The sequence below is a fragment of the Mobula hypostoma genome, chromosome 6 (assembly GCF_963921235.1).
Source record: "Mobula hypostoma chromosome 6, sMobHyp1.1, whole genome shotgun sequence".
Classification (NCBI taxonomy): Eukaryota; Metazoa; Chordata; class Chondrichthyes; order Myliobatiformes; family Myliobatidae; genus Mobula; species Mobula hypostoma.
The window spans coordinates 113,191,761-113,209,253 of record NC_086102.1 but is presented as its reverse complement, the minus strand read 5'-3'; the positions used below and the strand labels follow the sequence as shown (position 1 = coordinate 113,209,253).

Below are 17,493 nucleotides of genomic sequence, written 5' to 3'. Positions count from 1 at the left end.
CAGTTCTGTGTTCTATAGATGATCAGAGTTTAAATGTATCAGAAACATTTGCTTCTCTCCAGACTCTGCATGATGTAGCTCGAATATATTAATGGATAATAATCTCATTTCAGTGGTATTACAGTATGTAAAACCTGGTAAATCACTCGCAACCAGAGTTAAAGGAATCATAGTGTTCAGAGAAATGCTTAACCAATTGTGGCCATTTTATCTCGTGTCACATGTGTTCAGGTTATTTACTGACAGTCAATTAAGAAATGGGAGAATTTCCTTTGAACAATTCAGTTCCAGTTGAGTCTAATTCCACAGCCAACCATGGCATTCATAATGATCCTCGACCATCCAAATCTCAGTCTTTGTTCTTCCACTCAAAGTCATTCCAAATTAACAAAGATTCATCATGCAGCTCCCGGCATCACACCGTAGTCACCCTCATCACCAGTTCTCTGCCTGTATTTGTCTGGTGCCTCTGTTCATTAGGCCTTAGATGGTTGAGGATGTGCAGGATGGTGTACGCGCAGTAATGACTGGGCACAGATATCATTGGCCGATCGCCCTGGACAGTATTTTGTGTGTTGGAAGTGTGCTCTGTCCCTGAGGTCCTGTTCCCATTTGCGTTGTCTTTCTGATCCTCAACGTCCTTGGATTTTTCATAGTTCAGAACTTTCCACTGCTGGTTAACAGCTTGCCAGCGCTTAAATATCCGATAAACAGATGGTCCCTCGTGGATAATCAGTCCTGAAAAGTACAAGAAAAGACCAGTCAGTTCTTTTATCATCATTACTGGAGGCCAGCCCATCCTGGACTGGAGTCGTCAGTGTAAACCAGGATGGTTCTGGAATATAGCACACTTTTAGCCCTACTCACTGAAAACCAAATTATTCCTGACATTGTAACTCTGAAGTACACTCTAGATCTGAAGAAATTACTTCAACCTGAAATGTTAATGCTGTTTGTCTTTCCACAGAGGCCGCCTGACCTACTGTGTCCAGCATTTTAATTTTCTGTTTCAGACATAGCTATATTAGTAGTCGAACCAGCTTAATTCTTTTTTTAAACAAAACTTCACACACAAAATACACACAATGATCAGGGATTTAGAATACTATTTACAATTTCAAATTCATATAAAGTTACTATCATCTATACTACACTTAATTCCTTAGAAGGCCCACCATTCTCAGAAATCTCCCTCTGTACCCATAGTTACCACATGCTCCCTTTCACTTTTTTTGGCGTGTGCGTGCGTGCATGTGCGTCTGTCTGCGTGCGTGCGTCCGTGCATGTGTGATGGTGAGAGAGAGACAGACAGCCAGACAGACGTGCCATTCCTCACACAGACATTTCTCAGTATTTTTCCCTTTATTTTACGAGGTCGAGTTGCGATCTCGACACTCAACCCGGCACGGATGGAAAGCGTACTCGGGAGTGGACCCGACTGGGTTCGAACCTGGGAACCTCCGTTGCAGAGTCTGGCGCCGATGTCATTGCGCCACTAGCCGGCCCCACATGCTCCCTTTCTAAAGCAACTTGGGCACGAACATAACCCCAGAAGAGAGGCACGCACAGGGGCAAGCCTACGAGTAGCTCTCCCAAAGCGACTTACTGGGTGACCATATCAGGAGTTTGGGGCTGAAGGACAGCCAGTACTTGAGGAGCAACTTCTTCAGATACGCAAACAGGGGCTGCGACCTCTCACAATCCATATACACGTGGTATGCTGACTCCTCCCAGCCACAGAATGGACGGTGAACTAGCTTAAAAATCTGTTGCATGACTCTGCCCTACGCAGTACCTTCCTTCTCATGTCCCTAATGTACAGAGAAAGGACCCCTGCATAAACAGACTTCCACTGAGGACCTTCCCCACCGCTGGATGGTAAAGCAGACTGCCCTGGCATGTCTGGTCAGCAGGCAATGGCAGGGGGGTAAAAGGAGTGTAGGAGTAGCCCGTACAAGGATCATCTCAGTGTGTTGTGAAATGGCATGACGGGCATCTCCGTAAGGCAACTTAATTCTTGCCACTGTTGCGAGCTCTCGTAACTAAAGAACAAATAGGAGGGAGGAGAAGATGGCAGCGCGACACAGCGTGCGCGGCCGTTCCAAGTGATATCGTATGTGTTTACTAGGATGCCGTGCACAATCTGGATTTGATGGAGACAGCCGTGAGAAGCACGGAGGAACACCTGGAGAAACTTCTGAAATGCCCACTTTGCTGCCGCTGCTACTGTGTGATCGAGAATCTCGGGAGGGGAAGGCCCCAAATCCTTGGCTTTGCCTATTGCCTGTTGCCTGTTGCCGGGGCGGGGTCAAAGCGCTCGGCAGAGATGGTGCTCGGTGTCGCAGAGCTGGTCGGAGGCTCGGAGTTTTCGGACGGACTCGGAGTCGGACTGTGGTCGGATGCTCCAAGTATGCTGCATCAGCAAGTTGGTGGCACTGGATGTTCACCGTCTGCGTGAGATGATGGGACTTTCGAGAGACTTTGAGACTTTTTACCATGCCCGTGGTCTGTTCTTATCAAATTACAGTATTGCTTTGCACTGTTGTAACGATATGTTATAATTATGTGGTTTTTGTCAGTTTTTCAGTCGGTTTGTCATGTGTTTCCGTGATATCATTCTGGAGAAAGATTGTATCATTTCTTAATGCATGCATTACTAAATGACAATAAAAGAGGACTGCGTGTCCTCATAATCTAAAAATATTTTACACAGGAGGGTCTGGAATGAGTAATAGTGGAGGCTGATCCCACAACAGTGATCCAAAGGACTATCTGATACTCTGAAAGGCGTTTGCAGGGTTTGGCCAAGGCTGGTGCAGTGCAACCTGCTGCTTTTTCCTTTCAGACAGTCCCCTTTTGTGTTCTGACGAATTCATCATTAGGGTCTTGGAGTTATACAGCATGGAGAGCTGGGCTGGCTCATCAGCCCAGTGCATCCAGGACAACCGAGCTAATCACCCAACCCAGTCCCGTTTACCTGTGTTTGGTCCATATCCTTCTGAACACCTCCTCTCCATGTCACTGTCCAAATGCCCCCAACATTAAGGATCCCCATCGTCCAGAACATGTCCTCTTCTCATTGATACCACCAGGGAGAGGGACAGGAGCCTGAAGATACACACTCACTGTTTCAGGAACAGCTTCTTCTCCACCATCAGATTTCTGCATGGACGCTACCTCACTACTTTTTCCTACTTTTGGTCTCTTTCTGCACCTTTTATTTAATTTATATATTTCTTATTGTAATTTACAGTTTTATTATTATGTATTGCATTGTACTGCTGCTGCAAAACAACAAATTTCATTACTCTGATTCCGATTCGAATTGTTCACTGATTCAGTATTAGCAAAGAGCAAACCGAACCCCAACCTGTGTTACTGTTTGGAACGAGCTGTAGCCAGTACCCTTTTTATTGGATTTCAGTGTCCGTCTGTTTCTGGCAGGGCCAGCATTTGCAGACCCGGAGAAGTGGACTAGAGAAGGTGTTCCCTCAGTTTTGCTGGGGGGGCGGATTTCAGATTAGGTATTCCCTAGTCAAGGTAGCGTGTGACGTGGTGCGAAGGCTGTGGGTGGTGAGGCCACAAGGTTTTTTTTCAAATATACTGCATAAAGAGTAAAAGAGAGATGAGAGTGGATATTGGACTGCTAGAAAATGATGCTCATAATAGGGTCAAAAAGTGGTGGACAAACTTAATAAATATTTAACGTCAGTCTTCACTAGCTGTATGCCAGAAATTCAAGAGTGTCGGGGGCAGAAGTGAGTGTAGTTGTTATTACTAAGGAGAAGGTGCTTGCGAAGATGAAAGGTCTGAAGATAGATAAGTCTCTTGGACCCAGGGTTCTAAAAGAGGTGGCTGAAGAGATGGTGGGGCATGAGTAATGATCGTTCAAGAATCACTAGGTTCTGGAATGGTTCCTGAGGACTGGAAAATTGAAAATGTCACTCCATTCTTTCAGAAGGGAGCGAGGCAGAAGAAGAAAGGAAATTATAGGCCAGTTAGCCTGACTCTAGTGGTTGGGAAGATGTTGGGGTCCATTATTAACGATGAAGTTTTGGGGTACTTGGAGGCACATGACAAAATAGGCAAAGTCAACATGGTTTCCTTAAGTGGAAGTCTTGCCTGACAAATCTGTTGGAAATCTTTGAGGAAATAGCAGACAGGATAGACAAAGGAGAGTCAGTAGATATTATTTACTTTCAGAAGGCCTTTGACAAAGTGCTGCTAAACAAGAAAAGAAAACGTGATAATACAGGAAAGATACTAGCATGGATAGAAGATCAGTTGACTGGGAGGAGGGAAACAGTGGGAATAAAGGGAGCCTCCTCATATGGTAACAATACATTTGTAGGTAAATTGCCAAGATTGGAGAACAACTCAACCCAACCATCAAACAGCTGAGCTACACATTTTCTGAATTATTTCCTTTTCTGGTTGGCTAACGGTGACTAGTGGTGTTCTGTAGGGGTCGGTATTGGAACCATTTCTTTTCACGTTAATATGTTAAAGATGTGGATGACAGAACTGATGGCTTTGTGGCCATTTTGCAGATGATACGAAGATGAGGAATATACAGTGTTGAGGAAGCAGGGTGCCCGCAGAAGGGATCAGACAGACTGGAAGAATGAGCAAAGAAGTGGCAGATGGAATACAGTATGGGGTCATGCACTTTGGTAGAAGGAATAAAGGCATAGTGTATTTTCTAATCAGGAAGAAATTTCAAAGATCAGAGGTGCAAAGGGACTTGGGGAAGTATATAGTCATGAATTGGTGTCTGAAAAGAGGATGCTGTCCAAGTTGCATGCCATCTTGGACAATGTCTCCCATCCACTACATATTGTACTGGTTGGGCACAGGAGTACATTCAGCCAGAGACTCATTCCACCAAGATGCAGCACAGAGCGTCATAGGAAGTCATTCCTGCCTGTGGCCATCAAACTTTACAACTCCTCCCTTGGAAGGTCAGACACCCTGAGCCAATAGGCTGGTCCTGGACTTATTTCCAGGTGTAATTTACATATTACTATTTAATTATTTATGGTTTTATTGCTATATAATTATTTATGGTGCAACTGTAACAAAAACCAATTTCCCCCGGGATCAATAAAGTATGACTATGACTATGACTATTGTGGCGGAAGGAATAAAGGTGTGAACTATTTTCTAAAGGGGGAGAAGATTCAAAATTCAGAGGTGCAAAGGGACTTGGGAGTTAACTTGCAGTTTGATTTGGTGGTACAGAAGCCAAATGCAATGTTAGCATTCATTTTAAGATGACTAGAATATAAGAGCAAGGATGAAGCATTATAAGGCATTGGTCAGACCACACTTGGAGTATTGTCAGCAGTATTGGTTGCAAGAATGATTCCAGGAATGAAATGGTTAATGTATGAGGAGCGTTTGATGCAACCTAGGCCTGTGCTTGCTGGAGTTTAGTGAATGAGGGGAGATTCATTGAAACCTTTTGGATATTGAAAGGCCCTGATACAGCGGATGTGGGGAGGATGTTTCTTCTAGTGGGTGAGTCTAGGCAGAGAGAACAGTCTCAGAATAGAGGGATATCCATTTATAACTGAGATGTCTTATGGTCTTGGAAGAACTTCTTTATCCAGAAGGTGGTGAAGCTATGGAATTCATTGCTGTGGAGGCCAAGTCATTTAGTGTATTTAAAGCAGAGGTTGATAGGTTCTTGATTCGTCAGGATGTCAAAGGTTACGGGGAGAATGCAGGAAAATAGGGTTGAGAGGGATAATAAATCAGCCTTGTTGGAATGATGAAGCAGACTTGATGGGCCAAATGGCCTAATTCTGGCCTAAGTCTTTTGGTCTTAAGATACATCTTTGAAAAATCAGGAAACAGAACAGTACAGTACACTACAAGCCCTTTGGGCCATGATATTACGCAAACCTACAGTGCATAAAAAGTATTCACCCCCTCCCCCGGAAGTTTTCATGTTTTATTGTTTGACAACAGTGGATCACAGTGGATTTAAATTGGCTTTTTTGACACAGATCAGCAGAAAATGACTCTTTCGCATCCAAGTGAAAACAGATTTCTACAAAGTGGTCTGAATTAATTACAAATATAAAACTCAAAATAATTGATTGGATAAGTATTCACCCACTCTCCCTTCAATATGACACACCAAATCATCACTGGTGCGGCCAATTGGTTTTAGAAGTCACATAATTAGTTAAATGGAGATCTGTTTTTGGAGACCTGTGTACAGTCAAAGTGTTTCAATTGATTGTAGTAAAAATACACCTTTATCTGGAAGCTCCAACTGCTGGTGAGTCAGTATCCTGGCAAAATCTGCATTGTGAAGGAAAAAGAACACTTCAAGCAACTCCGTGAAAAGGTTATTGGAAAGCACAAGTCAGGAGATGGATACAAGAAAATTTCCAAGCCACTGACTATCCCTTGGAGTACAGTTAAATCAATCATCAAAGAATATGGCACAGCTGTAAATCTGCCTAGAGCAGGCCATCCTCAAAAACTGAGTGACCGTGCAAGAAGGGGTCTAGTAAGGGGGTCACCAAGAGACGTATGACAACTCTGGAGGAGTTACAAACTTCGGTGGTTGAGGTGGGAGAGACTGCACATACAACAACTGTTGCCCGAGTGCTTCACTATTCCCAGCTTTGTGGGAGAGTAGCAAAGAGAAAGCCACAGCTTGAAAAAAAACTCACATGAAATCTCAGATAGAATTTGCCAGAAAGCATGTGGGAGACTCTGAAGTCAAATCCTATGATATAATAAAACCAAAACAGAGCTTTTTGGCCATCATAATAAACGCCATTTGGCATAAGCCAAACACTGCACATCATCAAAAACATACCATCCCTACCATGAAGCATGGTGCTGGCTGCAACACGCTGTGGGGATGCTTCACTGCAGTAGGTCCTGGAAGGATTGTGAAGGTAGAGAGTAAAATGAATGCAGCAAAATACAGGGAATTCCTGGAGGAAAACCTGATGCAGTCCGCAAGAGAACTGTGACTTGGGAGATTTGTTTTCCAGCAAGACAATGACCCCAAGCATAAAACCAAAGCTACAGAGGAATGGCTTAAAAACAACAAAGTTATTGTCCTGGAGTGGCTATGTCAGAGTCCAGACCTCAATCCAATTGAGATTTTGTGGCTGGACTTGAAAAGGGCTGTTCACTCACAATCCCCATGCAATCTGATAGAGCTTGAGCAGTTTTGTAAAGAAGAATAAGGAAAAAATTGCAGTGTTCAGATGTGCAAAGTTAATACAGACCTACCCACACAGACACAAGGCTGTAATTGCTGCCAAAGGTACATCCACTAAATACTGACTTGAAGGGGGTATATACTGATGCAATCAATTATTTTGTGTTTTATATTTGTAATTAATTTAGATCACTTTGTTGTGATCTGTTTTCACTTTCACACTGAAAGAGTTGAAAACAGCCAAACTAAACCCACTGTGATTCAATGTAAAACAAGAAAATATGAAAACTTCCAAGGGGGGGTGGATACTTTTTTTTAAATAAACCTACTCCATGATGAATCCAACCCTTCCTTCCAACATAGCCCATAATTTTCCATTGTTCTTTTACCCATGTGCCTGTTTAAGAGTATTTTAAAATGCTTGTTTTAAATCAGCCTCTTTTACATCCCTGCCAGCGTTCCAAGCACTTACCACATTCTGTGTTTTAAAAAATCTATCTCTGACATCCCCCCCCAACCCAAAGTACTTCCCTCTAAACACCTTAAATGGGTATGTTCAGGTATTGCCCACCGCCGCCTGGGAAAAAGTTTCAGGCTGAAGATTTTTCCTCAGAACGTCATCAATACGAGTTAATGATGAATTTCAGCAGAACCTCACGGAGCTGAGATGTTGATCCCGAGCCTTCCCAGGAGCTGCTGGGTGTGCGGAGTAACTCAGATCATTTTTGTGTGTTTCGTTTCAGATTTCCAGTTCCCGTAATTATTTTGCTTTCAGTTCATTTCTGATCAGAATTCGTGTCGGAGCATAGCTTATCACTGCCACCAGGATCTACCTGAACTCCAGCCGCCTTGAAGCAATTTATCCTTAGTCAGGCAAGGCAGAAACAAGCCCTTCAGTTCACCTTGTCCCTGGCGACCTCCACCTCCCCATCTGTAGTCGTCCTGTTTACCAACACCCCATCTGTAGCTACAAAACCACGGCTTCTCAAGTTCTCCTCCAGATGCTTCTTAAAATGTCCTGAGTGTCTCTGCCTCCACCACCTTCCGAGGCAGCATATTCCATATTTCAGACATTCCCCCTCCCCCAGGAGATTCAGATCCCCTCTAACCCCACCCCCCATCTCTCACCTTGGACCTTTGCCTTGTTTAGATATCCACATCATGGGGAAAGGATTCCAACCTTCTACCCCACTGATCCGGCTCACAACTTTCTACACTGGTCACCCCTTGGCCTCCTGTCCTCCACCTCAGGTTGTCCTATTTGCACACCGCACTCCTGCTGTGACCCGGACCGTGTTTTACACAGCCTACACCATGACCTCTCTGCTCTTACGGGCTTTCCCAGAGAGTGAAGGCAAGTATCCTGCATACACAAGAGGTTCTGCAGGCGCTGGGAATCCAGAGCACACGCACAAAGTGCTGGAGGAACTCAGCAGGCCAGGCAGCATCTATGGAGATGAATAAACAGTCGGCGTTTCGGGTCGAGACCCTTCATCAGGACTGGAAAGAAATGGCAATGATTCCAGAATAAGAAGTTGGGGGTGGGGGGGGGGGAAGAAGGATGAGCTAGAAGGTGATAGGTGAAGCCAGGTTTGGCGAGGGAGGGGGCATGAAGTAAGAAGCTGGGAGCTGATAGATGTAAGAGGTATAGGGCTGGATAAGAAAATCAGGGCGGGTAAGAAAAAAAGGAGAGTCAACCGTGGAAGAAAGGGAAGGAGGAGGGGCACCAGAGGGAGGTGATAGGCAGGTCAGGACAAGAGGTAAGGGGGAGGACGGAGTAGAGAATGGAAGAAGAGGGAGAGGGAAAAATTACCAGATGTTGGAGAAATCAATGTTCATACCGTCAGGTTGGAGACTACCTAGAGCAGGGCTCCCCAGCCTTTTTTGCACCGTGGACCGGTTTAATATTGACAATATTCTTGACGACCAGCCAATGGGTAGGGGAAGCAAGACAACCTAGAAGGTGATCGGTGAAGCCAGGTCTGGCGAGGGAGGGGGCATGAAGTAAGAAGCTGGGAGCTGATATTTGCAAAGGGTAAAAGACACTGTTCAAGTTCAACAGTGCATGACAGGGAATGAGGAAAGGTGCAGCTGACTCATGTCGTTTCATATCGTTTCCTCGCGGCCCGGTGGTTGGGGACCACTGACCTAGAGGGAATATGAGATGTTGCTCCTCCAGCCAGAGTGGCCTCATTGCGGCAGAAGAGGAGGCCAAGGATCGACATGCTGGAACAGGAACAGGAACAGGAATGGGGATGGGAATTAAAATAGTTGGTCACTGGGAAACTACGCTTTTTGTATAAGGAGTGGAGGTGCTCGACAAAGCTGCCCCCCCCCCAGTTCACGTCAGGTATCACTAATGCAGAGGAGGCCATATCAGGAACTCTGGATGTGATAGGTGACCCCAACAGATTCTCAGGTGAAGTGTTGCCTCAGGCTTATTCTACCTGATTCGTTTGTATCAACATACCTCTGACTGTTCATCCTTCCCCCTTGAAAATTTTCTGCAGCTGCTCAGAGACATCCTTGACCCTGGCACCCAGGACACAACACACCATCCTGGCGTCTTTCCTGTGGCCATTGAATCTCCTGTCTGTCTCCTTCGCTCCCGACTCTTTAATCACTCTGTTACTGACAATCTGTTGCTCCATCTGCTTTACAACACAGGCCAAAATTGGATTTGTCTCCCTCGTTATTATCCTGTCTCTCTCTGTTCTACGTATGTGGATATTCTGAACACAAGCATTTGTTAGTCTCATGCCATTTAAATTATGTTCTGCTTTTTCCTCAATCTTCCACAAATTTAATCTTTCCATCACATTATTTATGTGTGTCAGTCATAGAACAAATTGTGATAATGACATTTGGATGCTTGCAATATTTTCAGTAATGCTGTGCCAGGTACTCTATAAACGATATTTTGACACTTCTTACTTGATTAGTCTACCCTTCTTTTTCTCCTGGGGCAGTAGACCTGTTCCACTGCAGTTTTATCCATTCTGCAGTAGCTGGGGAACTGCAGTTTCTTCCACAAATGGTGCAGGCATCGCTGGACAGGATGGGCAGGTGGGTAGTTTGTGAGGTACTTGAGAGTTTCTAAAATGACCCTAACGTATCTGCCTCTACCACCACCCCTGGCAGTGTGTTCCACATGCCCACCTGTGTCAAAGAATTACCTCTGACATCCCCCCCTGGACTTTGCACCAATCACTTTAAAGGTATGTCTTCTGGTATTAGCCATTTCCACCCTGGGGAAAAGGTGCTGGCTGTTCACTCAATCTATGCCTCTTGTCATCTTGTACATCTCTATCAAGTCACCGCTCATCCTCCTAAAATGATCTTAGAGTAGGTTAAAAGTCAGCACAACATTGTGGGCCGAAGGGCCTGTACTGTGCTGTACTGTTTTATGTTCTACATTCCCTTGTCCAGTGCATCTCATTCTCAGAACGCAGTCTAGCGTTGGAATTACATGCAGGACGTAAGACATTGTACGGAAGGGATGTTCATTCACCAACCCAGAGTCCAATATGATCATGGCAGAGCTTTTAACTCAGGTCTGTTTTCCCTCTGGATCAGGAGTTCCCATCCTGGGATCCACGGACACCTTGGTTAATGGTATTAGTCAATGGCATAAGAAAAGTCGGGAGCCTCTGCTCTAGACCATAATACAGAAAATGCCCATCAACCATGCTACCATGGCCCTCCTGCATAGAGAATGACAAAGAGGAAATTCTTCTCGCCTCTGTTATGAATGGCTGAGTGCTTATTGTGACCCCAAATTCTAGACCCCAGCTGGAGCACTCCCAAAAGAATTTTGTATGTTTCAAGAGATGGATTGAGAAGGACCTACCAATGCAGATAATGTCCATGAATCCATACATTCCATAGCAGATCTGGAAGAGGAGGTCCTGTCTCTGCCACTTTGCTGAAGGGCTGATTGTTGACCAGACCAACCAAGAAATACTTGCGATGAGGAACAAGGAGCCGAGGATTGCGGCTGCAATTTGCACTCTCTCAATCACTGTCAGGGAGATTGCCTGCCACTGAAGGGGGAGCAGAAAGAGATCAAAGTCTATGCAGAGTTTCAAGGGCCTTAATTCAATTGTACAGTTGACAGATTGTTTACATAACATACATTAATGTAATATTCACTTACATAACATAACATACATTTAGCAATCAGTGATAATGACTGTAACCCTGAGGAGTATGGATTCACAAAATATAGGCCGAGAAGGATAAATACGGAAGGGTTTTTGTAAGGATAAAGGAGACAGAGGTGAAGATGCTTATGGAGGGAATTCCTGAGGAAAAGATTACTGCCCTAAGCAACAGCCAGAGTTGGGCAAAAGGAGATTAATATGGACTACAGGTAGGAATCAGAACTATCCATAGTTTGTGGTAAGTGAGTTCCTAATAACTAAGTAGCAGAAATGGGAGGGCCTTACCTGCTCTATCATTCTGTAAGATAGTGACTGGTTCTGTAACTCAGCTCCACTTTCAAGCCTAATCCCCAGTCTTCTGATCTCCCCACTGTCCAAAATTTGACCTCAGCTTTGAATATACTCGATAACCATCTGAGGCAGAGAATTCTAAAGATGTATAACCCTCTTCACCCAGAGGTTCCTCCTTAACTCAATCCTAAACATCCAGCTCTTATTAGAATCTGTACCAACTTCTCAGACGCTCCCTCTGGGGAATCATCTTCTCAGCATCCACTATGTCAACTACTCTCAGGAGTCCAAACCAGATGAAGGGCCTCGACCCGAAATATAGACTGTCCATTCCCCTCCATAGATGCTGCCTGACCCACTGAGTTCCTCCAGCAGATTTTGCTCCAGATTCCAGCCCCTGCAGCCTCTTGTGTCTCCGAATCTTCTGTGCCTCAGTGAGACAGTTTCTCATCCTTCCCAGCTCCAGCAAATACAGACCAGTTTTATTCCGTCTCCCCTCATCCTCGGCATCTAACCACTAAATCTCAGCTGCAAGACAAGCACCTCATTCTTTAGTTATCCAGCTGAGATCTCAGTGATATTCTGACAAATATTTTACATTTTTATGCAGTACTTTAATCCTTCTGCAATTAAAACCAATGTATTCATTTCACATTCTAATTGCTGGTATATTTGCCATTTTACTTTCAGTAAACCAGCTCTTTCTGATCCATTTGTACACCTTGAGAAATTTTTTTTCAGACTTTCCATATTATATTCCATCTGCTCCCTCTCCGTACTTCCTTCAATAGCAGAGGTAGATTTAAGTGTGCTGGAGCAATAGAGCACAGAAACAGGCCCTTCGGCCCATCTTGTCCAAGGTTGTTGCTGTGACACCACTTACCCAGCTGATCTATCTCACTCCTTTATGCTTCTTTGTGCCGACTGAAATTCTGCCAACAATAGTTGTGTAATTAGTAAATCAGCCACACAGTCATGAGTATAGAGAGAGTAGAGTAGTGGGCTACGCATGCATCCTTGAGGTGCACTAGCGTTGATTGTCAACGATGAGGAGATGTTATTTCTGATCTGCGCTGTCTGGGGTCTCCCAGTGAAGAAGTCAACAAGCCTGCTGCAGAGACAGCTACAGAAGCCCAGGTTTTGGAGCTTGTTGATTAGAACCGAAGGTATGATTTGTTGAATGTTGAGCTGATCCAGTGCCCGCATGAAGTTGCCCTGAGGTGAGGCATCCACCACTATCAGGATGATGGCAGAAAACTCCCTTGCAGATTAAATGGATCACCTTTGACCACGAGATGTTCCAGGTTGGGTGAGCAGGACTGTGGCAGAATTGCCGTGTCTCTGCACCATGAGTTAATCATAATGCATACTCCACCTCCTCTACCTTTAAAAGATGAGCTGTCTTGTCTTTATGGTGAATGGTGAAGCCATCGGGCTGCAGCGCTGTGTCAGAAATGATGGAATTGAGCCACGTTTCCATGAAGCTAAGCACACAGCAGTTCCTGATGTCCCTCTGGTACTGCAATCTTGCTCTGAGGTCTTCAGTTTTATTTTCCAGAGACTGTACGTTCGCCAGCAGGACAGTTGGGAGTGGAAGTCTAAAGCCTCTGTGCTTCAATTGTACTTGCAGACTAGTGCCCGGTCCCCACTTCTGTTTTCTTAAAGGGGAACTGCAATCACAACCTGAGAGTGTCAGCCAGGTTCTGGCAATATTGCTAGATTTCTTAACATCTCAAAATGATGTTGCCTACTGAAGTACCCATGGTTGTGACCGTGGATTTCAGTGTAGCAGTCTTAAATGGGAATATTTGATGGTTCCCATTGGAGTTGCACATAAGGGGTTGCCACTTATCAGCACCATCTTGATGACGTGTATGATCATGCACTTTAGTGTTTGTAGAAGGAATAAAGATGTAGACTGTTTTCTAAATGGGAAGGAAATTCAGAAATCAGAGGTGCAAAGGGACATGGAAGTCCTCGCGCAGGATTCCCTAAAGGTTAGTTTGCAGTTTGAGTAAGTGGTAAGGAAGGCAAACGCAATATTAACGTTCATTTCCAAAGGACTAGAATATATAAACAAGGATGTAATGCTGAGGCTTTACAAGGTACTGGTCAGACCACACTTAGAATATTATGAGCAGTGTTAGGACTTTTATTTAAGAAAAGATGTGGGGGCATTGAAGGGGGTCAACAGGAAGTTTACAAGAATGATTCTGGGAATGAAAGGGTTAGTGTATGAGGAACGTTTGATGGCTCTGGGCCTGTACTCGCTGGAGTTTATGAGAATGACGTGAGATCTCAATGAAACCTATCAAATATTGAAAGGCCAAGATAGAGTGGATGTGGAAAGGATGTTTCCTATAGCAGGGGAATCTAGGACCAGAGGGAGCAGCCTCGGAATAGAGGGATGTCCATTTAGAACAGAGCTGAGGAGGAATTTCTTTAACCAGTGGGTAGTGAATCTGTGGAATTCAATGCACAGATGGCTGTGGAGGTCAAGTCATTGGGTATATTTAAAGTAAGGTTCATGGGTTCCTGATTAGTCAGGACATCAAAGGTTACATGGAGAAGTGAGGAGAATCTGGTTGAGATCGAATGGAGGATGAGACTTGATGGGCTGAATGGCCTAATGCTGCTCCTATGACATGTTGTCTAGTTCTGTCCGATATTGCCTGTCTAATATTCACCAGAGAAACAGGTATAAACATTTAAATTGGGAGATTAGCTTTACTGGGCTGACAAAATGTTTTATCAAAAAAGAATGGGAAACAGCTTCTTGAAGATAATGTGTATGAACGATAAGGATCATTCTTCGACTGAGGGTTACATTGTAATACAGAACAGGAACAGGATCGTCAGCCCATGCTGATAAAGTTCCTACCTATAGTATATTTGTCCCATTTGTAAACATTCCTACCTATAGTATATTTGTCCCACTTGCAAACATTTGGCCCATATCTGTCTAAATTTTCCCTATCCATGTTCTGGTCTGTCTTAGTCCGTCCCGTATCCTAACTTGCCTCAGTCTGCCCCGTACCCTAACCTGCCCCTGTCTGCCCCATACCCTCACCTGCCCCTGTCTGCCCCATGCCCTCACCTGTCTTTGTCTGCCCCATATCCTAACCTGTCTTTGTCTGTCCCTGTACCCTAATCTGTCTTTGTCTGTCCCTGTATCCTAACCTGCCCCTGTCTGCCCCGTATCCTAACCTGCCCCTCTCTGCCCCGTATCCTAACCTGCCCCTGAATGCCCCGTATCCTAACCTGCCCCTGTCTGCCCCGTATCCTAACCTGTCTTTGTCTGCCCCATATCCTAACCTGTCTTTGTCTGCCCTGTATCCTAACCTGCCCCTGTCTGCCCCGTACCCTAACCTGTCTTTGTCTGCCCCGTATCCTAACCTGCCCCTGTCTGCCCCGTATCCTAACCTGCCCCTGTCTGCCCCGTACCCTAACCTGTCTTTGTCTGCCCCGTACCCTAACCTGTCCTTGTCTGCCCCGTACCCTAACCTGTCTTTGTCTGCCCTGCACACGGACTAACAATTTATCCTCTGCCTTACTCTCCCCACCTGCTGCTTTGGTAAAATGCTTCACAGTCCTTGAGCCAATTTAGCTTAAACCTTCCAAGGTTATCGATCCCTCTCCAGTTTAGATGCAACCCATCCAAAGTATAAACATTTCCTCATCACTGTAAAACACATAGTCAATTTTATATCTTTGTAAGTTCCCTAATCATCCCTTTTTTCATTTTGATCTCAATCATTAATGCAAGGGAGTGAGTCACAGGGAGTCCAAAAGGAAACAGCCTTCCAGAATCTGATTTAATATCATTGGTAGACGTCATGAAATTTATATTGCAGCAGTATGGTGCAACACATGAAAATATAAATTACAATAAAACAAAAAGAAATATGAATTAAATTAAATAACTACTGCAAAGAGAGAGCCAAAAAGTAATGAGGGAGTGTTAACGGGTTGGTTCATTGTGCATTCAGGAATCTGATGGCGGAGGGGAAGAATCTGTTCCTGAGACATTGAGTGTGAGTCTTCAGGCTGCTGTACCACCTCCTTGACGGAAGCAATCAGATGAGGGCATGCCCTGGGTGACTTGGTGATGGATGCCGTCTTTGCCTTTTGAAGATGTCCTTGATGCTGAGGAGGCTAGTGCTCACGGTGGAGCTGGCTGAATCAGCAACTTTCTGCAGCTCTCATGACTGCAGTCCAGTCATAGAAACATCCATTCACTGGCACTCTGCTTTCTGTTGTGAACACTTTTCAATTTGACCTCAAACATTCTGCCCTTCGTGTTGTAGCTCAGAACATTCCATTAGGTTAATCACACATGATCTTCCCGTAACTAAATAACATTGTCTCATTAAGACCTTGGCATGGATTAGATGGGCCGAAGGGCCTTTTCTGCGCTCTATGACTCTATTCATTTGGGATCATAGTATCATGTTTTGAAAACAGATCTTCTAATTCACCGCTCAATGCCTGCCATCAAGTATTGATCTACAATAACCCTGTAATATAGTGTTCAAAGCCAGAGGATTTAAAAACAGGTGAATTTAGTTTATTATCGTCACATGTACTGAGGTGTAGTTCATACAGATCAAATCATTACCCAGTGATTGAGGGAGTACAAGGTAAAACAATAACAAAGTGCAGAATAAAAGGCTACAGTTACAGGGAAAGGATTGTGTAGGAAGATGCAAAGTCACAAGGTAGACGGTGAGGTCAAGAGTCGATCTTATCATTCAAGCGAAACATTCAGTGGTCCGACAGTGGGATAAAATTGCCCTTGAGCCTGGTGCTATGTGCTTTCAGGTTTTTGTATCTTTTGCCCATTGGGGGTGGTGGAAGAGAGAGTGCCGTGGGGGTGTTGCTGTCTATCCTTACTGATTTTGGCCTGGGAGGTCAGGAAATCAAGGATGCAGTTGCAAAGAGACTTCAACTGCTCATCTGAAGACTTTTTAAATGTTTTGAGCAGTCCTGCCCTTTTTAATGCCACCATGCTAAATAGGTAATATTTCAAATAATAAAGGAATCAAATAATCTAGAGTAACTACGGGAAGGTAGTGCCAAGGTGAAGATAATCTATGATTCTACTGAATGCAGGAATGACCTTCTAATAATTATGTTTGTTGTCATTATAGTATTGTTTCTTTTTATGAAATATTTTGCACATGTAGTTACTGTACATAGTTAATTTTATCTTTTTTAACCATTTCTCTTTGCTCTGTTTACTGATGCAATATTACCATTAAACGCTACTCTTAATATCTCCTCTGCTGCCGTTACTCAAACCGTTACTTGGCTCTGTACTTTCATCCTTCCTTTTTTCCAGCCCTGCGACCACCTCCTTTACCTCTTTCTGAGGAAAGACATCTTTGCCATAGAGGGAGTACAAAGAAGGTTCACCAGATTGATTCCTGGGATGGCAGGACTTTCATATGAAGAAAGACTGGATGAACTGGGCTTGTACTCGTTGGAATTTAGAAGATTGAGGGGGGATCTGATTGAAACGTATAAGATCCTAAAGGGATTGGACAGGCTAGATGCAGGAAGATTGTTCCCGATGTTGTGGAAGTCCAGAACGAGGGGTCACAGTTTGAGGATAGAGGGGAAGCCTTTTAGGACCAAGGTTAGGAAAAACTTCTTCACACAGAGAGTGGTGAATCTGTGGAATTCTCTGCCACAGGAAACTGTTGAGGCCAGTTCATTGGCTATGTTTAAGAGGGAGTTAGATATGGCCCTTGTGGCTACGGGGGTCAGGGGGTATGGAGGGAAGGCTGGGGCGGGGTTCTGAGTTGGATGATCAGCCATGATCATAATAAATGGCGGTGCAGGCTC

At 44.5% G+C, this 17,493-nt stretch overlaps 1 protein-coding gene across 1 annotated transcript in view; it reads right to left on the bottom strand.

The window, feature by feature from the left end:
- Nucleotides 1-234: 234 nt before the first annotated feature.
- Nucleotides 235-17,493, bottom strand: part of LOC134348314 (E3 ubiquitin-protein ligase MARCHF4-like) — a 30,736-nt gene continuing 13,477 nt past the window's right edge. Inside the window, exons 3-4 of the mRNA XM_063051491.1 lie at nucleotides 11,043-11,235; nucleotides 235-738 (exon numbers count right to left, since the gene is read on the bottom strand). Of these exons, the coding sequence (XP_062907561.1) occupies nucleotides 416-738; nucleotides 11,043-11,235 (516 nt within the window). The 3' untranslated portion in view covers nucleotides 235-415. The remainder of the gene's footprint in view (nucleotides 739-11,042; nucleotides 11,236-17,493) is intronic.